Consider the following 26,477-nt stretch of genomic DNA (forward strand, 5'->3'; position numbering starts at 1 on the left):
ATTTGATGCAGGTACATGAAATCTATCATTTTTATGGGGTTCTAAGCAGTGTATTAGAAAACTTTTATTGCAACCTAACTTTAACCACTGCTCATGTGTCTCTAGGCTGTGAGTCGTTGCCTCCCACACCCCGATATGGGTCCATCATTGGTAACAACACATCTATGGGGTCCAGGATTATCTACAGCTGTGACACTGGGTATGAGCTGGAGGGGCTGCCGTACAGGGACTGTCTACTGGACACCTCATGGTCGGGGGAAGCACCGGGTTGTAAAAGTAGGTACTATATTTGGCCTAGTCCAGTGGTCATCTTTCCATTAATTGGATGTGAAAACAAAGTGACTCATATGTATTGTAAACTTCTCATCAGAAAGTTATATGTTATCTCTATGCTGTACATTATTGTATGTGAATATAATGGAGGACGAGGTGAAAATTGTGATCCGAAAAACATTGGGCAGTATACTAGTATACTGCAGAAGTTTGGCTTATCAAAAATTTGCTATTGCGATACAATGTAGTTGATATTGGTATTCATCGTTACGAAATATGTCTTTGTGTTACCAATATACATGTATCTCTATAGATATTTACAATAAGTCACTGATTTTTCTGGCCATCACTTTAAGCACTGCCTTTCTACAATTAAGAAAGATCGTGTGGTCCCCCTCCAAGTGTCCGCTGGGGAAGGCCTGTCGGTGCGAGTGGTTACAGGTACCAGGACACCGTGCGCTACCAGTGTTACCATGGCTACCAACTGGACAATGACACCATGCTCACCTGTGGCCCTGAAGGACTCTGGGAAGGGGACTGGCCTACATGTCTTGGTAGGTCTATATGTGAATTTTTCTGTACTGCCTTATGAAGACTTATGTACTTCAGCTGTAAGGTTGTAATTTTTTCCATTTTCATAAACTGATATCCCCATCTCCATTTGTGCATCCTGTGCAATTAATGCAGATGAATTTTAAGAGTAATATGTCTCATTTGTGGTATTCAGCTACTGCTCATATACATTGTAGTCTAGTGAGTTATTGTTCTCAAAGATTCAAGGTCAGCAGAAAGTTGGGCATGTTGGGATGGTGGTCTTATGGACAGGATTGTTAACTTTGAGCCTGGAGGCACGAGCTTTGAATTTCTGACAGGTTTTGGTGTTGGGCAAGGCAATATAAATTTTCCAACATGACTAAAGTGTAAATGTGTACATACAATCTACCTTCGGTGAGGGAAGACCCTTGGATAAGACTGTACATGGACTTCCATGGGGAAAGCCACACCTTGTCATCAACATCAGTCACTGGGTTCTGCATCAGTTCTATAGTCTTTGGAAAGTGTATAGCTGCATTCAGCCACAACTTGTGCATGGTAAAAAAAAAAAAACACACCTGTAAAACAGTATGGGTCCAAATGAGTGATCACATGAGCACTCTCTGGTACAAACCTAGTGTGTTACATCATGAGATGTAATTTACCATGTACATGTATGCAAACAAACATACCTAAATGTGTTCCATACCTTCAGATGTGGATGAGTGTGCAGCAGCTGACCTCCACACCTGTTCTGTCCATGCCGACTGCGCCAACACACCTGGAGACTACACCTGTCAGTGCAGAGTAGGCTTCACTGGGGATGGACGCACCTGTAAAGGTGGGTAGTTTCAATGGGTTTGTTAGTTTCATTCATTGTTTGCTAGTACCTATTGGCACATAGGCAGGACGTTTCCTTGCTGTTCCAGTAGCACTGTGCGTCCCTTCAGAAAGATGGGTACAGCCCCAACCAAGATGCCCTACCAAGGATTTAACTGGGGTCTCCCTGTTATCAACTAAATGGAACCAAGAGTTCAAATGTGAGGCTATTACAAGTTGAGCTACAGGGACATCCCATTACTTTCCTCAGTGATGGTGAAATTGTCATCTTTGGCATGCTAACATGCTGACTTTGCAAGACAAAAGTTTTCTATCCATGAACTCTAGTTTATTAAAATGTTCATCACACCAGAACTCAGAACCCAGATTGATATGAGTTTTGACTGTCTTTAGGTATTTCGGCCATGACCTACTACATTTGTACAGTGTATACCAATCAATGAGGATCTCTATTTCCTCACACAGTGGTAACATGTGACCCTCCATCTGAACTCCCCAATGGTAGGATATCAGGGAGCAGCTATGAGTTTAACCACACCCTGGAGTACAAGTGCAACACAGGTCAGTCTTCTCCTTTAGAACACTGTAACCAGTTTATGCAAAGTGTCCATGTTCATAAGTCTATGCTGAAAGACAGCTAATAGTCATAGATTTTGGCAAACATTGGTTGGAAAAGCCACAAAGATGTTGATACACCTTTAACTTCTATGGCTATTCGTCCAAACATTCATCAATCACATAATGCACATTGTAGGTGCATGTATTTGTTTACTTAAAGCTTTCTACTGACTAATAGTTTCTTTTCTTTAAGTTTAACAGGTTATGTTCTGAACATACCCTACTGCAGCTGTTAGTCCAAACATTCACCTATCATATGATGTAGATGCATGGGTACAAAAAGTAGATGTGTTTGTCTGCGTATTGTTTTCCACTGACTATAAGTTTTCTTGTCTTTAACAGGTTATGTTCTGAATGGCACGGATGAGCGCACCTGTTTATCTTCAGGAGAGTGGAGTGACAAGATCCCCTTCTGCCAGCCTGTGAACTGTGGCCAGCCAGACAGTATTGAGAATGGGATCATGATTGGCATCTCCTTAACCTACCAGAGCGACGTCCAGTACCATTGTGAGCAGGGCTACACACTGGTAGGGGAGAGCTCAAGAGTTTGTCAGGCTAACGGACGCTGGGGAGGGGATGTGCCGTACTGTGAACGGATCTCCTGTGGACCACCCAGGAAGGTTGAGCACAGCTTTCTCTTCTCCGATGGCGACTACAAGTATGGAAGCACCGTGTCATTCGCGTGTGACAAGGGATTTGAATTGGAGGGGATAGCTTCACAAATGTGCCAGGCAAACGGGACGTGGAGTGGCGAGGCGCCCAAATGTGAGCGAATCTCCTGTGGTCAACCGGCAGAAATCCAACACGGCTCACTGACAGTAGGTGATGTGAGATATGAGAGCCTTGTCCAGTATGACTGTGACATAGGACATATCTTAATTGGGAATGACACAAGAATGTGTGACTCTGATGGTCTTTGGAAACCAGGCCTCCCACAGTGTACTCCCATCAAATGTGATAACCCTCCTAAAATAACACATGGTATAATCATATCCAGCTCTGATATCAGTGTGTACGAAAGTGTGATCACCTACAACTGTGAACCAGGATACGTCATACAAGGAGACAGCAACATGACTTGTCTTGCTGATGGCTCCTGGTCAGGCCAACCCCCGACCTGTGTGGCAATCAGCTGTGGCCTCCCTACAGAGTTTCCACATGCCAAGGCAGTTGGAGAGGTCTATACCTTCAAAAGTAAAGTGCAATATGCCTGTGAACCTGGTTATGAAACAGATAAACCAGCAGATTCAACCTGTATGGACAACAAGAGCTGGTCAGTGCCAGTGGTTAACTGTAACCCCGTATCATGTGGCAAGCCGGACGATGTGGAAAATGCTTTTATCAAAGGAAGCAGCTACACATACAAAAGTATCATCACGTACCACTGCACTGAAGGCTATGTTCTTGTAGGGGAAGGGATACAAGAGTGCCAAGCAAACCGTTCCTGGAACGGAGTCACACCACATTGTGAGAGGGCTCCCTGTAAGCCCCCACCTGCCCTGAAGTATGGACAGCCGTTAGCTCTTAATCTAAAGTACGGAGATACTGTGCAGTATGACTGTGACAAAGGGTTTGAACTAGTGAGCACTGGTAGGAGGAAATGCCTGGCAGATGGGACATGGAGTGAGGAGGAGGTTCAGTGTGAGCCGGTGCAATGTAGTGTTCCATCACTGGACAATGGCTCAATACATGGACCAGACTTCCACTATGGTGAAACTGTCACGTTCAAGTGTAACGAAGGGTATGTCCTCCAAGGTGCTGATGCAGCAACATGTGAAGCTGACAGAAGTTGGAGTCACCCACCTCCATCCTGCCAACCAGTGTCGTGTGGCAGGCCAGCATTGGTCGGGAATGGAACACTTATCGGGGGAAACTTTGAATTCCAAAGTGAAGTGACCTACACCTGTGACAAAGGATATTACCTTGTGGGAAACTACAGGCGCAGATGTTTGTCAAATAAGACGTGGAGTGGCAAAACGCCAGATTGTGAACCTGTATCATGTGGGAATCCTCCCAAATTACAGTATGGATCCTACAAAGCTGAGAACGTTCATTTCAAGGGTGCTGTACAGTACAGATGTTACCTGGGTTGGACACTGAAAGGAGAAGGTAGTCAGACTTGCTTGTCTGATGGAAGATGGTCAGGCAGTCCACCTGTCTGTGATCCAATATCTTGTGGAGAACCCCCTGCTGTGGAAAATGGAGTAGTTAAGGGTACAAACTTCTCCTACACAAGCGTGGTGAAGTATGTGTGCGACCATGGATTTGAGCTGCAAGGAAATGACACCAGGGAATGCCAAGCAGAAGGGGAATGGTCCCCAACTAACGCCTTCTGCAGAGCTATCTCATGTGGGCTACCACCGACTGTAGATAATGGGCGGTTCGTGGGAAACAACTTCACCTATGGACGATCGGTGTTATACAAGTGTGATGAAGGATACGAGCTGGCAGGGAAGAACCTCACCTGGTGTAACGCTGACGGACTGTGGACAGATTGGAAGGATGAAGCACCTACCTGCCAACCTGTCTCCTGCCAACACCCGCCAAGCATTGATAACGGAGTCATTGGCATCGGCAACTTCAAGTTCCAGAGTGTTATTCATTACAAGTGTAGCATGGGATATGTCCTGAAAGGGGCATCCAAGAGGACTTGCCAAGCGAACAGGACATGGAGTGGAGCGGAGCCAAAGTGTGACCCTGTATTCTGTGGCAGTCCGCCCAACATTACAAACGGTCTAGTACAGGGGCAGTACTTCTATTACCTGGGTTTTGTGAAGTATAGTTGCAGAAAGGGGTACAGACTGGTGGGAGAGAAGGAGAAATATCACTGTCAAGATGACGGAACCTGGGAAGAACCACCACCATCCTGCAACCCTGTTTCATGTGGTCAGCCTGAAAGCATAGACAATGGCCGAGTGGATGGACACAACTTTACGTATGGAGGTGTAGTGTCCTATCATTGTGAAGATGGACACCAACTGCAAGGCATTGGAACAAGGGTGTGTCTTGACAGCGGGTCTTGGAATGGAACTTCTCCTATGTGTGAGCCCGTGTCTTGTGGAAAACCATCAGAAATCCTGCATGGTAGTGCCAACGGTACAAATTTCAGGTACAAGAGCACTGTGATTTATTCCTGCATCTCTGGATATGAACTCAAGGGGGCAAAGGAGCTCACATGCCAGGCAGACAAGACATGGAATGGTGAGGTGCCAACCTGTGAGCCAGTCAGCTGTCCAGAACCCCCTGACATTGAACATGGGAGTAAATCAGGGGGTAGTTACATATTTGGCACCGACGTAACATACACGTGTGATGTTGGGTACAAACTTACAGGGACAGGTAATGTCACCTGCCAGGAGGACAGGACTTGGAGCCATCCATTACCCAAGTGTGTCATCGTCTCCTGTATGGTGCCAGATCCTATCACAAACGGGGCTGTGGTTGGCTCTGACTACACATACGGCAGCACTATTCAGTACCAGTGTAAGGAGGGGTACCTCCTGCGAGGGGGGTCCAAGCGGACTTGTCAGGAGGATGGAACATGGAACGTCCCTCCTCCCTTGTGTGTGCCCATTCGCTGCATACCTCCTAGGCACATCTTTGATGGTATGATCACAGGCCAGGACTACACCTTTGGTAGCATCGTCCAGTACAGCTGTAAGGTGGGGTATGAGCTGCAGGGACAGAGGGAGAGACGGTGTCAGGCAAACGCCTCCTGGTCTGGAAGGACACCTTTGTGCATACCGGTATCCTGTGGACAACCTGACACTGTAGAAAATGGAAAAGTCAAAGCAAATTTTGGGCACATCTACAACGAAGTTGCGGAATATACCTGTGATGAGGGATATGTGTTATCGGGTAACCATAGCCGAATCTGTCAAGCTGATGGTACGTGGAGTGGTGAGAACCCAAGATGCAAGCCCCGACACTGCCCTGTGCCTAGCCACCTGAAAAATGGGAAAATGAAAGGTATACACTACTTCTACGGACAGTCTGTGCAGTACTCATGTAATGAAGGTTACATCTTGCATGGTTCTGTGTCGAGAAGTTGTCAGGCAGATGGCATGTGGAGTGGCTCGGAACCAGTGTGCAAGAAAGTGGCCTGTGGTGCACCTAAGGACATAAGTAATGGGCACACCTTTGGACAAAGATACCTCTTTGAAGACACAATAACTTACGTATGCAACAGAGGGTACACTCTGGATGGTGCTTTGACAAGAATGTGTCAATCCAATGGACAGTGGAGTGGTATAAGTCCTACATGTAAACCTGTTGAATGTAACATCCCAAACAAAATCCTGTATGGAAAAGTGACATACAGCAGTCTTACATACAGAAGCATGGCCAGCTACCATTGTGACCCAGGGTTTGTCTTGGAAGGTGTTAGTGAGATAATGTGTGAACATGATGGCACATGGAAGAACAGGCTACCCTCATGTGCACCTGTGTCCTGCGGAAATCCTCCAACAGTACTGAACTCAGTCAGAACAGGGGACAACTACACCTTTGGCAACACAGTTGCTTACACATGTAAAGAAGGGTACAGACTGCAAGGGAGTCGACAAGTTGTTTGTAAGGAGGATGCGACATGGAATGGACTGAATGGTGACACATTTTGTGAACTCATCATTTGCCCAACCCCAGCAAACATTCAGAATGCAGAGCTGACTGGACAAGATTATCAGTATGGAAGCATCATTCAATATAGCTGCCTCCCAGGCTTTGAGCCTGTTGTGGTCGGTGGTAACACAAGGAGATGTGAGGAAGATGGACAATGGAGTGACAGCAGTTTTCAGTGCTCTCCCATATCCTGTGGCTCTCCAAATCCCATTGAACATGGTAGTGGAACAATTTCAAACACTTTGTACCAGGGAGAGATCAGGTATTCATGCAACACAGGTTACAGACTGGAGGGAGGGGATGTACGAGTTTGCCAGGCTGACAGGACATGGAGTGGAACACCTCCACAGTGTTTACCTGTGAGCTGCCCCTCCCCACGGCCTGTTCCAAATGGTAAAGTCCAATCTACCCAGCTCACGTACCTCCAAACCATCTCTTACACTTGTGATCTCGGTTATGAGCTGAAAGGAGAGGCTACAAGAACATGCCAGGCTGATCAAACTTGGAGTGGACGTCCCCCAACATGTAAACCTGTTGATTGTGGCCAGCCAGGCCCTGTAACAAATGGTGAAGTACAAGGGAAAGATTTCACATACCAGCAGTCCATAGTGTATACCTGCAATGATGGATACAAAATAAAGGGAGCATCCAGAAGAACATGCGGTGAGAACAGACAATGGAGTGATAAGAAGCCTCAGTGTATTGCTGTTAGTTGTGGCCAACCTGAAGCTCCCACCAACAGTTTCATCAGAGGCACAGACTTCACGTATGGAAACTCAGTGTCCTATAGTTGCACCTTGGGGTTTGAACTTCATGGAGGCAAGACTAGAATGTGCCAGGCAAATCAAACCTGGAGTGGGCAGACTCCTACCTGTGCCCCAGTCAACTGTGGTCAGCCAGGTGAAGTCCTGAATGGTTATCTTAAAGGGTCTGACTTCACTTACCAGCAGTCAGTGGTCTACTATTGTGAGGAGGGGTACAACCTTGTTGGAGAGGGAAGACGAACATGTAAGGAAGACAGAAAGTGGAGTGGGGAGGAGCCACAGTGTTCACCTGTGAACTGTGGGGACCCTGGGACTATAACACATGGCAGATTGGAGGGAAGGGACTTCACATACAATCAAACAGTGACATACAGATGTGATGTAGGGTTTGAACTTCGAGGAACCAAAGAAAGGAGATGTTTAGCAAACAGAGCATGGAGTGGAGAAACGCCTACCTGTGACCCTATTAGCTGTGGACAACCAGATTCCATCACCAATGGTGAGGTGCAAGGTTCAGCTTTTACCTACTTAGAATCTGTAACTTATGTTTGTAACAAGGGATATAAAATGGCTGGAGAAGCAAGACGGACATGCCAGGAAGACAGGACATGGAGTGGAGTAGAACCACGCTGTGTTCCTGTCACCTGTGGTGAACCTGGCACCATCTCACACGGTACTCTACAAGGGACTGACTTCACTTACAGAGAGACAGTGAGCTACACGTGTGACACAGGTTACCAACTTGAAGGACTGGAGCAAAGAATATGCCAGGCTGATAAGATGTGGAGTGGGGAAGCACCCACATGTACCCCAGTGAGCTGTGGGCAGCCTGAACCTGTTCCCCATGGCATCGTAAATGGTACCGACTTCACTTACCAACAGACTGTAGTCTACCATTGCAGGGAAGGGTATGATTTGGTTGGAGAAGCCAAACGTATTTGTGGAGCTGACAGACAGTGGAGTGGAGAGGAACCAAAGTGTGAGCCTGTTCAGTGTGGCAAACCTGAGTCTATCCTTGATGGTCTCCTTGTAGGAGAGGACTTCACTTACGGGAAAACTGTAGCATACAAATGTAACTCTGGATATGAGCTGAGTGGTTCTGATAGTAGGGTTTGCCAAGCTAATAAAACTTGGAGTGGACTTCCTCCAACTTGCAATCCTGTTAACTGTGGGCAACCAAACACAGTAAGCAATGGTGTGTTAAATGGTACAGTATTTACTTACAGACAGTCTGTAGTGTACACGTGTCACCAGGGGTATGAGCTACTGGGTGATGCAAAACGGAATTGTGGCGAGGACAGAAAATGGAGTGGGGAAGAACCAACATGCAAAGCTGTCAGTTGTGGTGAGCCTGAAGTTGTTCCCCATGCTAGCATGGATGGCAGGGACTTTACATATGGCAAGTCTGTGATATACAAGTGTGACGAAGGTTTTAAGCTGCACGGACATGACGTCAGAACATGTCAAGCTAACAGAACTTGGAGCAGTGATAAACCCGAATGTCTTCCTCTTCACTGCCCCCCTCCCACAGCAATCACTAGTGGAACAGTACTAGGCAGTGACTTCACTTACAGACAGACTGTGCGCTATGTGTGTGACTCTGGATATGAACTGAAAGGGAACCAGGAGAGACTTTGCCAAGCAAACCAAACCTGGAGAGGAGAGCTACCAGTGTGTGTGCCTGTGGACTGTGGCAAGCCTGAGCCTCTACCAAATGGCCAGTATATAGGCAGTGACTTTACATATCAACAGAAGATTGTATACACATGTAATAAAGGATACAGACTGTTGGGTAAGGCAGAGAGAGTTTGTCAGTCCAACCGTGAGTGGACTACAAGTCTTCCACAGTGCGTCCTCGTGACCTGTGATACCGTAGGCCCCTTCACAAATGGTGTCATCACAGGCAACAACTTCACATACAGCCAGAAGATCCTGTTTCAGTGTAACAGTGGGTATGAGCTGCGGGGTGTTTCTGAACGGACGTGTGGGGCTGATGGTGTGTGGAGTGACACCCAACCTGTGTGTGCTCCTGTTAGCTGTGGTCCACCCCCACAGGTTCTCCATGGGACTGTGAATGGAACAGTCCACACCTACAGACAGAGAGTGGAGTATACCTGTGATACAGGGTACATCATGGAAGGGGTTGCTCAGCTTCAGTGCCAAGCTGATAGGATGTGGAGTGGGACAGCACCCATATGTAAAAGTAAGTGAAATGATCCCTCACTTACAGTCAAACTCATTCTGTTTCCTTCTGGTGGACACATTTTTCAGAAGATAAAGACTATATGTAGCTATGTTATTTAACCAGTTCAAAAGAATTGCCTGTGGCATGCAACCCTTAATAATACCCTACATTTGTAAGTCTTATACAATGTTGTTTTCAACAGAAAGATTATTTCACACTACTCTATAATAATACCACTTAACAGCTATAAACATGCCCTACAAAGTACAGCTTTCAGGCTACTTGAAGTTTTGAAGCCTGGCCCCAGTTGTCAGTAGTATGATGGAACTTGTGCTCCTACAGGAGTGTATTGTGGACGTCCTCCAGATGTGCCTCACTGTGACATTACCGACAACGGCCACTACTACGGCGATGTGCAGGATTACACCTGCCACAACGGCTACGTTCTGGAGGGGCCGTCATCACGCACCTGCACAGAGGCAGGCACCTGGAGCCTGTACAGTCCCAGGTGTCAGCGTAAGCACTCTTTACCTCAACATAGTTGCCATGGCTTCTGGTGCATTCATTTGGTATTGCATACAAGAAAAAACTATCTCTAGGTATGCTATTATCTTCTACATGTACCTTTTGTTTTTATTTACCGTCAATGGAGGAGTATATGTACAGTAGCACTGATCTTCTACAGTCATAACATATCACAGTAATGAGCACCAATCAAGGGAATAACTTACATGTACATCACATTTAAGTTGCATTAGTAATGGTTTGATAAGTTGTACATTTTCTAACATAGGAAAAAGCATGTCAGGCCAAAGATTTTTAGCTAGGAGAGTTTCAACATAGGACATTAACATCAGTCATAGAAATGTAGAAGCACTACATTTATATTCTGACAACTCACAATGAATACTGATTAGGTTATTAAGATTTTAAAACACATTATAGACCATTGATTTACAGTCAAACCTGTCCAAGAGGACCACTCAAGGTTTAAGTGGATTTATGTGTAGACAGGATTCTGAATGCTTGTGTCAATGGGAAAAATATATAATGTATTATAAGGGACCACTGAAAGCAGTCACATTGGCCAAGTGTAGAGATGGCCACTTGTGGAGGTTTGACTGTACATGCATTAATTTTAGTCTTCTATCTGTAGTACAACACATATAGACTGTAGTGTTCTACTCACCACCTAACTCCCTTGTACAGCTGTCAGTTGTGGCCCTCCTCCTCCTGTCATCAATGCCGAGATCCAAGTAGACAGTTTCTTATATGGGCTGGGATTGGCCAGGGTCCAGTGTGCAACTGGCTATATCTTGGTGGGAGAACCAATCAGAACTTGTCTACCGAATGGTTTTTGGAGTGGCACAACTGCCGAATGCAACAGTACGTGGTTTGGATAATGCAGCATGACTAATAAATACACTGTTAACAGTATATATGAGGTTAACATCTAACCATAACCATCTTGAGAAAAAGAATTATACATGTCATTATTTCTTCAGCTGACGGCAATTGCTTAAGACTATCCAAGTCCTTTTTTTTTGTTAATTGTTCCAAATGGTTAAAAAGCCTGTAAACTCTTCTGATTTGACAATGAAATACAACCCAAGCAACATTTAATCTACAGATCCCAGAGTGGAAAAATCTTACAAATTCGAATTCTTTTTTCTATTTTCCTATCACCATGTACAGAGGTGCAGTGCCCAGCTATGCTTGCACCTCTAAATGGACAGATAACAGGGACTGGACACTCATATGGGGATGTTGTGGTGTTTGGCTGCGATGCTGGCTTCAGGCAAAAGGGGGCGCTTGACAGCAAGTGTACTGAGATGGGAACTTGGAGCCATCCCAGGCCAACATGTGTAGGTTTGTGGGGTTCTTTCTGATGCAGCAGGCACCATTCTCTTTAGATATACACTGTAACAGTACCTGATGCTGTACAAAATATGCAGAAAACATTAAGCCTTTTCTGTATTCAAAGTTCTGGAAATCCTGCAAAGAATAACACTTTTGTACTTGAACTCTATTTCTTCCACTACTTTAAAAGTTACATGTATGTTTTGCAAACTATATTTCTTTCCCAATATAGATCTATGATATATGCCGGAATAATGTAGAATTTATTTATGTAGATAGGGTTGTCATAAGGACATATTAGAAAGAAACAATTGCTACTATCGGATATCATTTTTGTGTCCATGTCATCAGTGTGTTTTTCGATGGTTAAGTAGGTATGCAGTACATGATTTCATTTTTTTTGTAAATTTCATAATAGATATTCCACACTCAGCACACATGCAGTAGACTTTATACAAAAAGAGAGACAGTACCAGTCCTATTGTCCCTCCAGCTTTCACTGTAGCAGACTCTAACCATCATGTTTTCCCCATGCAGCCCTGGAGTGCCCTCCCCCAGTCCTGCCCCTACACCTGTTCCTGTCCACACAGGACTACCAGGTGGGCTCAAGTCTGCAGCTCAAGGCCGAGGAGGGCTACAGACTGGTGGGGGACGATACCATCACTTGTCAGCTGAACCAGACATGGTCAGGGGTAAAGGCCCTACCCATACGTAAGTATGACGTATACCCATACACAATGTATGATATGTCTATAAATGCATCATTGACCAAACTTTACACTCAAGGTGTTAGAAAAACTGTTATGCTTTTAGTAGTTTACAAGTACCACCCCCTGACTGATACTACATAGTTTGTCAAAATTATGTAATTAGGGATTACCGGTATCAGCATTTCCACTTTACTTTCCTTTAGTTAATGAATTAAGAGGACAACATTGTGGAACACCGTATATTAGTTATATTCTGTGGTAGACTATTTTGCCCATATGATGGTATGCCCGAATTGAAGTTGTTTTTCCATTTCTATAGGAATAAAGTGTGGGCGTCCAGTTTCCCCAGCCTTTGGGGCCGTGCGCGGACAGAGATACGAGTACGGAGACACCGTCACGTTTAGCTGTCACTCAGGCTATGTACTGGAGGGGAGCCGTGTGGCAACATGTCTTCACACGGAGAGATGGTCATCTCAACCGCGCTGCAAAGGTAATGCTACATGATGTAGCCAGCAGTCAGAGTCTCACATTTAAGTGTTTTGAATACACATTTGAGTTTGTACAGTATTTTATTTTCCTAATCCAAGGGACCAGGTAGGTAAGCAGGTTGAACACATTAAAGGTAAGCTTAATAACCTAAACAGTAAACACAAATAAAGAACTTAGTTGGCTTAAGTAGACTTTGTTACAGGTATTAACTTGTGTTTTTGCTTTATTTTCAGCCTATTGTGTACATGGGTGCCACAATGGAGGAGAGTGTATCAGGCCCAATACCTGCAGTTGTCAACAGGGTTACAGGGGGCCTTCTTGTGAACTTGGTAACTATTAATTTTTTTGGTGTCATGGTTTCTTTAGAAAGATGATCTAACTCAGAAGGATTGTATTATGGTTTTATATGGTAACATGTAGTTGTGACTTTCTAGAAGTACAAATGTACATAATTAATAACAGAATAGTTGATAGTACAAGATGGTAAGGTTAAAAAGAGACCTTTTCTTTCTGCTCTACAGTAACTGTAGTAAGGTAATACTAATAGATATGTACATGTACATGACTGAACATGTTACTACATGTATGTGTACACTTACTGGTCGTTTGTATGATGTTTGAAACATTACAGTTGCAATTTGGGTTTATCATTTTCTTCCTTCCCACAGCCTTTTGTGTTCTGCCGTGCCTCCATGGAGGCAAGTGTGTTGGACCCTACAAATGCCAGTGTCCTCCTGGATACACTGGATCTAGATGTGAAAAGGGTAAGTGTACATCTTCACTTATTAAAAATTTCAAGAGAATGAAGAAAACATCTATAGCTAGTATGTGTGAATCAGTGTCTTACTAATTTCGTATGAAGTGATAAACCTTTTTATGAGCATCGGGACATCACTCACAGAGACTACCCTCAGTAACTGACATCCAATATGGTTTTTGTTAATGTTCAAACTTGAGCTGACAAAGACTGTTGTGGTTACAGCTGTGTGCAGGAAGCCCTGCCAGAATGGAGGCAGGTGTATGAGACCCAACATGTGCTCATGTCCCACAGGATTCAGACCACCAGATTGCTCCAGGTAAAACATAAAATGTGAAACTGACCAAGCGAGAACCAGTTAAGCTCACTGAGGAGCCAAACTGTTGTTTGCAACATACATTTGCAGATGATATATGCAGTATTTACAGGTTCTTTGTACCTGGGAAATTCTCCTAGATCTTTTTGCCAAGTAAAATAAAAAGTGAGCTTAACATCCCCATCTAACTTAGAACGCTGCACTTTCCAGTAGCATATATAACATGCACCAAAAAGTAGTTACTCAAGCAACTGGATATGGTTTTGGAAACGGTCATTTTGTATAATCTGGATGTCTAATCTACATCGACGTATATATAAACATGAATTGGGCTTTTTTGTCTCTATATACCTATTCATAATCATATTGTGTTTACTTGTTCCAGAGAGATTGACAGGAGATACAGAGACTACTACCGTCAACAGTACCATTGATGGAGCTGTGATTCAATATTCACTTCATGTATATATAGTTGCTGCTATGCACTTATCAGAGACTGTTTCTCTTCTCTCTGTCCTGTCTCTCTGTTTGCACTTTGGCTGTTTGCAGGTGTTTGTAATTATGCATTTTGCATTACAAAGTATGATTTGTTTTTGTACCTTCATCGGCTTTAAGATACTTTGAGTAAAGTTAGACGTTTTTCCCAAGCAGAAACACAGTGCTTCTTTCTGAATGTACAATATTAGTAGTGTCATTAAGGCCTTGCAATTGTAATATACTGTACATGTGAGAGGAACAATGGTTTGTTTCAGCTTGGCATCCCCAGTGTACGTGTACTAGATTTAAATTTACATTCATCAGATTCTGTAAGTGTAGTAGTGACTGTACCTAAATGTACATGTTGGCACATATCATGTGGCGTGTGCAGTATGTTGGCATAATTAAGCTGTTTATTTATTCAAGCCCATATTTATCATTATTTTTGTTTTAAGTTGATTGATATGTAAAGAAGTAATTACATTCCAAAATCAGTCTGAGTGAGAGGTGACAAATGAGAAAAAGAGGGGACATCACATGTTATTGCAGTCCATAATTATTATACAATGCATTTATGTGATTCACAATGTCTATACAAGCCATATTTTACTGCAGTATGTTTGCAACATATAGAGATTAAAAGTATCTCCTGCTTTCAAAGTAACACTGTCTATGGAGCTATTGTAAATAAGGTTATCCTTTTGTTGTTGCATGTTGAAAAGTACGGGGTTTTCCAGATTTGGGCTATAAAAAGGAAACTGAATTCAAGGGAAGGAAAGACAAAAATTGTATTATAAAACTTTTAATTCTGATTACTTTACACCAATAAAAAGTCCAATACAATGCTGAGTGTCCTGTGTCCTTTGTCTACTTTTATATGTCCGCAGATCAAAAAATAAAAACATTCCAATGTGTATTTTGCCTTTATAGAATTCAATGTATCCATAAAATTATGATCATGTAAAAGCTGCCTAATACACAATGTACATGGAGTTTGTTTTTAGTTAAGAACATTGTTTTATTCCTGTGTAGAAACATCCTGTCTATGACACATGGGATGAGAGGGCAAACCAGCCATCCTCAGTAGATGCCTACAAACAACAAAGTAAAAACTTTCAATCATTCAACCTGTTTAAACTAAAGGCAGAAAGTAGAAAAGTATGTCGGAGCATTTTACAATGTATCTATGTAAATTTTTCATCAGTCAGGGCTGTATGTCTTTTATTTATTCCATTGCTATTTGTAAGCTGTTTGCTTCTGTTTGCTTGACAAGAAAAACAGAGCACGTACCTTACTGACAGGCCTGATCCCAACAGGGTTCACAGGAATGGGAGACTGCTTTGTACTGCCAAGGGAGCTGCGTGCAATACTGAAAGAGCACCAAAAGAGAACTACTGATAACTGATTTCTATCTACAGGCCCACTGCACTCAGAATGTGTTGTGAAATGATAAGTATCGGGAGAAAATATTTGCTGGTTTACAGAATTTTGACCTAAGAGAATCTGTTAACTTCAAAACCTGACTTGTCTTCAGGAACCCATTACATCAGCAATTCCTGTACACAAGCTGATGATGTTACAGTGAGCAAAGCAGCCTGTTTGGAACTTGGTACTCCAGCTTGCCACTGTACTGTACATGTACGTTTTGTATGTAATCACAATAATGCAGTAAATGAACTTAATCTTTGGCTCTCAAAAAAGTTTTCACAAGCTGCCCAAGTTCAGAACGTGCGAAAGATCATTGAATGATACATTCAAATTATGTAATCAGGAAATGTATTTTGGTCTCAGATGCAATTCAGCACATTGAAGTAATTCTAGTTTGGTCTGCTTCACAATAAATACATACAACTCAACAGCAAGGTTTTACAGAATCAGGCACACTGACCTGTTGTTTGCCACATGAGGGGAAGGTGTGCTGGTGGCTGTTAGCTCCAGGTCGTCCATACGGGGCACGGACACGCGAATCTCCCGCCCTGCCCCTCCCCACGTCACCACTGGCTGGGGTGGGGCTGCACTGCTGAGGGTGAAGGGGATGGGGGAGATGGGTGGGGACACGGGGAGATGAGTCCCCTGGGGTAGGGATGAGGGTGGGGTGACCGATGGTAAAGATGTTGGCAGCTGTGTGAACTCTGTAGAGGTGGAGGCTGTGCCTGTGCTGCCTGCCGCACCTAGGAGGGAATACATTACTAGTATTTTTAATGAAATAATTAATGTTCCATTGTAATCAATCTAAATTACCTTTGTTAACCCAAAGTATGTACTATAAGAAAGCTGCCCTACTGTTGAGCTGCCTGTCCAGGCTGATCTGTTGCTATGATAATCTGAATGACTGACTAGGCTGTTATAGGCTGATCTGTTGCTATGATATTCTGAATGACTGACTAGGCTGTTACATCAGAAAGCTGCCCTACTGTTGAGCTGCCTGTCCAGGCTGATCTGTTGCTATGATATTCTGAATGACTGACTAGGCTGTTACAGGCTGATCTGTTGCTATGATATTCTGAATGACTGACTAGGCTGTTACAGGCTGATCTGTTGCTATGATATTCTGACTGACTGACTAGGCTGTTACATCAGAAAGCTGCCCTACTGTTGAGCTGCCTGTCCAGGCTGATCTGTTGCTATGATATTCTGAATGACTGACTAGGCTGTTACAGGCTGATCTGTTGCTATGATATTCTGAATGACTGACTAGGCTGTTACAGGCTGATCTGTTGCTATGATATTCTGAATGACTGACTAGGCTGTTACAGGCTGATCTGTTGCTATGATATTCTGAATGACTGACTAGGCTGTTACAGGCTGATCTGTTGCTATGATATTCTGAATGACTGACTAGGCTGTTACAGGCTGATCTGTTGCTATGATATTCTGAATGACTGACTAGGCTGTTACAGGCTGATCTGTTGCTATGATATTCTGACTGACTGACTAGGCTGTTACATAAGAAAGCTGCCCTACTGTTCAGCTGCCTGTCCAGGCTGATCTGTTGCTACTGCTGCACCAGCCCCTGCAGCCGTGCCTGGGCCTCCTCATGTTTGTGCAGCAGCAGGTCTATCTGCTGCTGTAGGACCTGCTCCTCATGGACTGCCTCAGGACTGGGGGCTGAAGATGATGTACATAAGTGTGTACAATATACTATCATGGTAACCTTTTGCATCAACATTTTACAACTACTGCTTCCAAGGGGAAATACACTAGGGAATGGGGACCAAATGCTGGTCCAGGAGTGTTAAAACTTTCTCCATACAGTCTAACCTATAACCAATAGATACACAATGAATTTAATGCCAAAAGGCTACAAATTAATCAGCTGGGAAACACAATTGTGTAACATGCTGTCTATTAAACGGACTAAAATGAAAGCACTCTGCACACTCTGTCAGTCTGTGCATTGCAAGTGAGTCAGTATAAATTTCTACATGCTTCACATGATATCAAAATGTAAGCAACAAGAAGGTTCTTTGAAAGATACATGTACATGTGCTGTTCTCTGTAACATCATTGAAAACTACAGTATTATTATATACATATAATACTAAAAGGTTAAGCAGTCGAACCTCTGAGTAAAAAGGACGAAGCACTTTTTTTGTTAGCTATTAGTGCAATGCAGCTTCCCTACGTCTCACATATTTTTGGCCAAGCACATCTGGTCACCCGTACCCTTCTTGATTAGTGTCTTGGGTTCTTTTATGTGCAGAGGTTTGATACCCTAAAGCTCCCTCATACACTGGGCCACTGGTTTTATGTCCCCCTCTGATAGGACAGTGCGACTCCTTTCCAGTTGTGTCCAGACCCGGGTGCGAACTCGTTGGCTCCACGGATTATGAACCAAATGTGGTGAGAGGCAGAGTGAGCAAACCACTCCACCATATGGACACAGCAGGATACAACACCATGTAAAAGTCACTTGTTCTTGACTCACCCCCACTGAACTGCACTGCATCCTCAGGACTGACCCCTACAGTCTTCTTCCACTGCTCCATCTGCTGCAGCCTTCTCTGTGCCTGTGTGTGCTGCTGGGACAGGACAGACAACTGTTCCTCCAGACTCCCCCGTCTGCCCTGCCTCACACCAGCCACACCGGGCAGCTCTGGGGAGGGGGCGAACACCGGCACAGGTCTCTGGTGGGGGAAGGGACATACACAGTGAAGTTAGTGAAAAAGTTAAAATCCTTCCCAAACCAAATGGGCATCAGACAGTGTCCATCTCCATTTCTCTAGCCTTGGACCACAATCATTGTGCCGCTCACTACAGCAGGGGGCTAGTCCACTGGTAGTGGTGTGTGTGTTCACTCTGTCCCAAATGCTGAGTGTTAAGCATAGAAAGCAGCATGTACCATTTTGTAAGTCAAGGAACCAGTTTGATTTCCATTTATCCCCCTTTCCAACAAATACATCTACAGTTACTCATAAAACCCAAATACAAAAAACATTGTTTCTCTTTTCCATCAAAATGAAAGGTTCTTATCCACATCATCTTAGAAAATCAGCATCAAAATCTGTTTACCATTCATGCACACAAATTTCATATTCCCTTCTCAAACAACTGAATACGAATCTAAGGACATATTCTCCAACAGCTGCATGTACCCGTGCAAAGTACAATGATGTAAGTCTTAAGGTCTTACCCCAGTTTTGCTGGATCCCTGCCCCCCAGTCAGCTGTTGCCCATAGCTGTCCCTACTGAGGCCTGACTGTGGCAGTGCCACACCATTGACAGCCCCAGAGACAGCCCTGTCTGTAGTGTAGAGATGAGGCTGAGGCAGTGGTGACGTCCCCAGGCTGTCCCTGCTGCGCTCCACCACACTCACCTCTGTAGGCTGGGAGATGACTATGGAGGCGGTGGGGGTGGGGACTGTGGTACTGGGCACCTTCCCCAGGGTCCTGTACACCTCCGACACTCGCTGATGCAGGTCTGCCAGACTAGTGGGGACAGGCTGGACTGGTGCTGCTAGGCGAAGGGGTGGACTGTTTCAGTTCCAACAGAGGGACTCTATGTTTCTTAAGGGATATGAACATTGAACTTTTATGTCTCTTAAGGGATAGGAACATTCCACCACACTTGAAATCACTTGTAGCCTGACCAAATTATTCTAGATTTAGGATTGAGCATGATTAGGTAAAAAATGCTATAATTTTGATTTTGTACTCAAAACAAATTTTCCATTCAAACTAGATGTACTACAACTCGACTATGAGTATGATACACAAATGGTACCAGTTCCTGCTACCTTGTTGCTGAGGTGCTCTCTGGTCCCTCTGTCTGGGAGGAGACAGGAGAACAGCTGGCTGCAGAGGTCGGAGGTGAGTGGGGATGGTCTGGGGTGCCATGCTGGCATCTGTGGGGGTTCAAAGAAACATATTCATTGACGCAACAAAAGTACAGCGACTTTCATAAGGTCTGCTAAAAATATATATGTGAGCAAACAAGTGTATACAATGAAGTACCTACATGAATGCCTACGAAGAAGTATCAATATATCAGCATGTTGAGTTTAGAGTATCATTTACACTGTTGGTTCTAAGGTCTAAAGGTCTTTGATATAAGCATTTGTACCCTGTTAGAGTTATCACTTCCAAGGATGTAGTCAAATTTATCTAGTGAACAGACTGTATCAAATTGTTTCGAGCAGACAGAAAGAAATATTATCATATCATGAACAATTCATGATAAAGTGATGCTCATCCTCAATCTCATTTGCTTGAATTGGGCAGAATGAACAAAACCTCTGGTCACATGGAATTTTATAATTATCTTCCGACTTCTACATTCAAAGACAGATTCCAGACAGACCACACAATGATGGGGAGATTTATGTACTGCTCATACTAGAATCATTTCACTCACAGACAGAAAATGGATAATTTTATCAAGAAACCAAATATCATTCTCCTTTTCTTACCTTTTGTCCTGAACTTTTGCAGGGATGACATTCATGTTTACATCACTATTACATGTACATGTAATAGGCAATGTAATTTACCAAATGATAACAATTCTGTGAAGCCAAACTTAGAACTCGGCGGCGGGTAAACAGATAGAGGGCAATTTGTCTGGACATGACAATATGATTACCTGAAGATTCACTTGGTACAAAACTCTGTGCTGACATTTCTGTGCTGCCATCCATGGATCTATTTCCTGAGCCTTTCATCACTGCATACAGTGTGTGCTGAATAGATAACAAAACATCAAACTTAAAGCCAAATTATATTTTCAAATGTTTCAGATTAGCACACAAAAATAAACAAAGGTTGCCATCTTATTAGCTCGCATGAGTTTTAATACACAGGATGTATTTGTCTGTGGCTTGTAGAACTTACAATGAAAGTGATAACAAACCAGTTTAGTTCAATGAACAACTGTGGAGAAGACAGAAGCTATTATCATCTACAGCTTCATTGTACAGGGAAGTACCCCTAGCACTTTTCACAGCGACCCTTTTCAGCAGCATGCAAGTCAGGTGAGCAACAACAACCAAAATTCAAACTCATGACCTCTTGGTCCAGACACAGGGTCCCTAACCAACCACTGGACAACATGAACAACACACGCTACTAAAGAAAATAGTCTTTCAGCACCCTACCTTAAGATAGTTGATCTGTTCCTCAGTCTTAGCCCTGTACTGATCAAACTCCCCCCTCAGCACAGTGTACTGCTCCTGGGTATTTATGATATCCTACAGGAAAACATGAATTTCACATTATACTTATTGGTATCACTTTAGTTACGAGTAATGGTTGGTGTGTTCAAGAAACATTGGCATGAGCCAACAAGTTTTGACTTTGTACTTACCGCTGTCAGCACATCTACAAGAGCTCTCTGTTCTGCTATCTCCTCCATCAAGTGATGTCTGAGGATGGCTTCTGAGCGCAGCTGAGATTCACTCTACAGCAGCAGAAACAGACCATTGTCAGGATGTTGTACAAAAGCAAAGTGTGTCAAACTACTTACAATATTCACATTACTACAATCAGATTACCATCTTGTACATTAATAACAACACCTATAGTCATATAGTTCTGTTGGAATAAATAGATAGAGGTAAAGCCATTTTCAGGCCATACGGGCAGTGGTGGCATCTGATGCAGGGCTCGAATACACTTTTGGTGTGTGTAAGCTTTTTCTAATGTCAGGGAACAGTGGATTGAAAAGCAACTTGCACTGGTGCAAGTTTGGTCTGAGAGTACTTGCACCACATCAATTTTATATGCACAAACTTGCCTATGCATGTGGTATTTTGAGCCCTGCAATGTGTCCAGGACACAGTATTGTCAATGCTAGAGTCAATGCTTCTCCTTCCACTGCCCTTAACTTCCCGCACAAAAATCAGTTACTTGTTTTAATGAGGAAAGTTGTTTATGACATAAGATTCCCCAGGACACAATGTCTAGCTAGGGACACCAGGAATCAAACCCATGACTTCTTCAGTCATTCAGCACCACAAATTAAGAGAGGAGAGCTCTGATGCAATAAAAGAAGCTACAGACATGTTGATGAGTCATGTTAGAAAGAGAATACCTCCTTGATGTGCCTTGTGAGTCTGGTGATGGCCTCCAGTAGGGACGTGGTGTATCCCCTGAGGGTGGGGGACTTGTGTTGCTGGGGTGGGGGAGGGGTTGGCATACCAGCCTGGTGCTCATAGTCTGCTATCTCAGCTTCTAGGTTATCCATTACCTTAGAATAAGAAATGTAATTATGTCAAAGAAGGTTAGTCCCCCCCCCCGTAGTGTGGATACCCATAGTACTACATTTTATTTGCACCCCCTGTAGTGTCCGTACCTCCAGTAGTATCTGTATCCACGGTAGCATCCAATCCCAAAGTACATCTAGTGTCCGTACCCCCAGTAGTGTCCGTACCCCCAGTAGCGTCCGTTCCCCCAGTAGTGTCCGTACACCTAGTTGTGTCTGTACTCCAAAAGGGTCCGTTCCCACAGTACGCCCATTCCTCGTTAAAGGGGCAAATTGCTGTCGCACATAAGCAGCGGGCCACAGTTTTCTTTAAAGACACAATGACTACGTATTTTGCCCTTTTCCGTTACAAGTACATGATAGTAATATGCTAAGCAATGTTTTCCCACCATTGTTAGTTGCCTTTTGGTCGTCCCGGGTAAGGTTTTGCTTAGAAACACGCTAAAAACACGTGTCGGAAATGCTATAAAGGTGAATATCGTGGCATTCTGATAATGAAAAGACGTTAGTTCTTTAAATTTTCAGTCATAATTTACATCAACCACTTAGGCCGGCTTGTCACGTGTTGATGAACTTGTCCAGCAGACGACCTTTTTACGTCAGATGCCGTTTTATTCTTGTCGCCAACTTTTGTATAATTTACGTTACCGAACTTCTGTTGGGTGTAATTCGCTTACGAAAAGACATTTTCCGATAATGTTTTCACTGTTTTATCTGCTAAACAGTGGTGTTGCGTAATAAACAAATGACAGAACACATAAAACACGAATGTTGGAAACATGACTATAACCGCCAATCTCAGGCCGTTTGTCACTTTTTTGATATAATTTACGTTACCATAATAAGTCCCTTAGAATTATAGAAAGATCATTACTTTTGTACTCATAGGAAAGAATGCTCCCAGATAAGTAATTGCCTGCAGAGTTAATCTTTCCAGAGCTGTTTGTTAAAATTTTATTTATCATTAAAAGCATAAATATAATTTACGTTACCATATAATTTACGTTACCATTTTTTTTCTTCAACATGTCATCGGATGTTCAGCAAGAGCACATCAACCAAAGACGTATTATCTGCTGTAATGTTACTGTAGGTGGGCTTGGCTTGCCATAGAGTCACAATGCAGTCTGTCTATATGTTCCTATTTCAGTGAATTTTACGATGCTGGGACTTTTCATTTCTCATAGGAATGTAGAAATACGAGGGGCGAGTAAGAACAGAAAGAAACAACACCCTGACTCCCGGGATTCGAACCCGCTTCGAACCCGGGCAGCCGGATCACAAATCGAACGTGCAAACCGTTCGGCCAAAAGGCTTAAGCCATTAGGCGTCTTCGGTTTAGCAGTCCTTGAACACCACTGTTACACTACTCCCCCTTTTCTTGTCAAGATTCGTCCTCGACTCTCCGAGATCGACATCCCTATGTGGCACATACTAGCCTGTTACTCACAGGGCCGGCGTGGGAACCATTGTAGAAATTCAGAGGGGCGAGTAAGAACAGAAATAAACAACATCTCGACTCCCGGGATTCGAACCTGCGCCGAACTCGGGCAGCCGGATCACAAATCCAACGTGCTAACCACAACACCAAAAGCTCAAGAGCTGTTGGCGTGGTCAGTTGGCAGCGCTAGAACCCCACTGTTACAGGAACGATGTTCAAATGATAAACCTGACATGCACCAACTTGGAAAGATGCGGGTGTTTATATTGATATCTGATGCTTCAATAATCAACATTACACGGAATGTATAGTACCAAGTTGAATAAATGTATATTGGGTTGGACTGAACCAAAATAAACCCCTGTTGTCAAAGTAGACTCATCCAAGTTTGTCGTCATTTTCGCGCGCTTTTTGAAGATCACACGACTGGAATGACAGAAATTCATGCTCAACACTGACTGATGAAGTAAGGTACGTTTCAAGCATGTTTGTCTTAAATAGCAACAGAGATTATGATCAGCTAATTATGAAGGTCAATGTAGTCAAGATTCGTGTCACAGAAATATTTCTCGTTTTACACAGTGGACCCCTTTATATAAACGTACAGACGGCGGTAAATCAGCGACACTATTTACGCTAGCGCCACGTTATCTACATTGAGGACTTGTCATTGAGTTATAAGCTCCATGATCAAAAGCATATGGGCTGCAGAAGTTAATAGCTAACTTAAGTTAAGACTTCACTATCATTAGATGTTCCGAAGTTTTCACCTTTGCTTGTTTAGGTTGGAAATCTTGTTAATTAGAAGCAAACTACTCTTTCAACCAGTCGTGACTGCACAGAATTGATGCACAGAATTGTTTTACATGGACAGACACATGGTTCAAGGCAGAAAGCTATTTGTGAAACCAATCCCACTCTATAAAGTCAAGATCTATATAACGTCAGGCATGTCATGTAATCATGTGGCATTAGTATAAAGGGACAGGCTGCCAGGATAACTGTAGAACAGACTGCCTTTACACATGCAGCTCTCTTTTGGAAAATTCACTTAAGGGTTAATGACCCGCCCCGAGGTGTATATGGTGTCATAACGCCTGGTCCTTTGCTATAACCACCGAATAAAACCACCGATGTGAGCGAAGCGAACGAGGTGGTTTTATGAGCATCGACACTGGTGCCGGTGTCGATGCAAATCGACACCGGTGCCGGTGTCGATTCATTCTGACCAATCATTCATTCATTCTGACCAATCATTCTGACCAAACCACCTGCCTGGCCTGGATCTTTGTGTTACGGCGTCATAACCAACGTGGAACGGGGCCTTCTGATTGGTCCGCGGCGCCTGGCTATATGATAATGTTGTTTATAGCCTTGCTCATCAACAAAAGCCTTGTTATACACATATTACACAGTTCTTTCTGCCGGTATTATTGAACCACACGATATAAGGTGTATGGATGGACATTTTGTTAGGTAGCACATTCATTCTATATTGATGTGACATTGTGTTTGTTCCACGAACAAAGATTGTCCTGACATTAAAAAATGTTTTATAAGAAGTGCGATAACTGGTGTTTAGTTTTTTGTCTTTCCAACATCGAAAGCTTGTGCTAGAAAGGCCCAGTCCATCTGGTGCATGTTGCCATCGCATCATGTCCTGCTATTCCCAAAGACTTGATTAAAGGACGCAAGGACGAAGCGGTTCTGACCTAGAGCGTGTGATTGCGTGAATCCTTTGTTACTTAGCATGTATTTAAATAGACCCCGCCAAGATAGAGACCTTGCATATCTTGGGTGTCTTTCCGCAGAGTCCGGGTGGGTATAGGACGAACAAGATTATACGGGTATTCCGGATAACAAAGATACACATTTTTACTACTCTGAGTTAGCAACATGAAGATAAGAGGTCCAGCATTATAGACGAACATGACCTGATCAGTTCAAATAGAGCCAGTATGTACACTATTCGGCTTTCCTCCAAATGTTAGAGATTCTGTAATTTACGTTACCACAGTTCATTGGCATTTACCTGTAGAATATATATCGCCTGCTTCCAACCATTTTCATAAATATATTCTATCGCTCTTATCCCATCCTACAGGGTGAAAATTAAGGAGTATTAAACGGTTTGTCTTCATATCAGAAAAAAAAATATCATTTATTTACTTTTATACAAATGTAGCAAACTTAATAGCTAGTAATTTTGATGATTATTCCGAAACAAATGACACGGCGGTTAAATATTTCTCATTGGCGTGTAATTTGAAGGTTTTGGGTTGGAAAATTCGCTAATTTGGCTGTTGTTAATCCACTATTACTTGCTGGAACATTTCTCTGTGTAGTAATATGCTCTTTATTACGAAATTGTAGGAAAGATGACATGGCCTACTAAAAATCAAATATCTCCAAAATTAAGCGTGTTAGCACCAGACAAAAATAGCAAAAGATAGTCGATATAAGTGGTAACAAGTTCATACCAGCAGGTAAGCGTTTTGGACAACTTTATTTTTTACAATTTTCTACCTCCAATTTTCCCAGTTAATGAGGAATGGGCGAGTAGTGTCTGTACCCCTGGTAGTGTCCATACCCCCACTTTTATCCATACCCCCACTTTTGTCCGTACCCCCAGTAGTGTCCATATCCCTACAGTAGTAGGGTCTGTACCCCCAGTAGTGTTGATTTCCCCAGTAGTGTCCGTACACCCAGTAGTGTCCGTACCGCTATTACCTCATAACAGGCTAAAGCAGTTCCTTCCACTCAAAAGCTTTAAGTAAGAGAAATACTAGTAGCCTGAAAACCTTTCTCTTGATTAAGATCAAGTATCCTCCTTACTTGTTTGAGTTCCTCCAGTTTGGTGAGTGACAAAAAGCTGAGGTCCGTGTGGTCCGCTGC

At 43.3% G+C, this 26,477-nt stretch overlaps 2 protein-coding genes across 5 annotated transcripts in view; one reads left to right on the forward strand and one right to left on the reverse strand.

Annotated features, from left to right (window-relative positions):
• LOC118432254 (sushi, von Willebrand factor type A, EGF and pentraxin domain-containing protein 1-like) overlaps positions 1–15,286 on the forward strand; it is a 48,393-nt gene extending 33,107 nt beyond the window's left edge. For 2 of the 4 annotated variants that reach the window (XM_035843785.1, XM_035843787.1), the window contains 14 exons: positions 106–276; positions 651–827; positions 1,523–1,648; positions 2,113–2,208; positions 2,608–9,852; positions 10,177–10,350; positions 11,044–11,220; positions 11,530–11,703; positions 12,232–12,405; positions 12,724–12,894; positions 13,127–13,222; positions 13,562–13,657; positions 13,876–13,969; positions 14,352–15,286. In XM_035843785.1, the coding sequence (XP_035699678.1) occupies positions 106–276; positions 651–827; positions 1,523–1,648; positions 2,113–2,208; positions 2,608–9,852; positions 10,177–10,350; positions 11,044–11,220; positions 11,530–11,703; positions 12,232–12,405; positions 12,724–12,894; positions 13,127–13,222; positions 13,562–13,657; positions 13,876–13,969; positions 14,352–14,400 (9,020 nt within the window). In that variant the 3' untranslated portion in view covers positions 14,401–15,286. Of the gene's footprint in view, positions 1–105; positions 277–650; positions 828–1,522; positions 1,649–2,112; positions 2,209–2,607; positions 9,853–10,176; positions 10,351–11,043; positions 11,221–11,529; positions 11,704–12,231; positions 12,407–12,723; positions 12,895–13,126; positions 13,223–13,561; positions 13,658–13,875; positions 13,970–14,351 lie in introns of those variants that run through there. The other 2 variants (XM_035843788.1, XM_035843789.1) reach the window with 2 other exon arrangements.
• Positions 15,235–26,477, reverse strand: LOC118432258 (spindle and centriole-associated protein 1-like; the record flags this gene model as incomplete). The annotated part of the gene is given in 12 exon segments (XM_035843793.1): positions 15,235–15,534; positions 15,734–15,812; positions 16,332–16,614; positions 17,408–17,551; positions 18,372–18,570; positions 19,077–19,399; positions 19,680–19,787; positions 20,525–20,621; positions 21,036–21,128; positions 21,245–21,337; positions 21,971–22,126; positions 26,418–26,477. Coding segments are annotated over 8 exon segments (1,179 nt in total). The 3' UTR covers positions 15,235–15,534; positions 15,734–15,812; positions 16,332–16,614; positions 17,408–17,438.

The sequence above is a fragment of the Branchiostoma floridae genome, chromosome 15 (assembly GCF_000003815.2).
Source record: "Branchiostoma floridae strain S238N-H82 chromosome 15, Bfl_VNyyK, whole genome shotgun sequence".
Taxonomy (NCBI): domain Eukaryota; kingdom Metazoa; phylum Chordata; class Leptocardii; order Amphioxiformes; family Branchiostomatidae; genus Branchiostoma; species Branchiostoma floridae.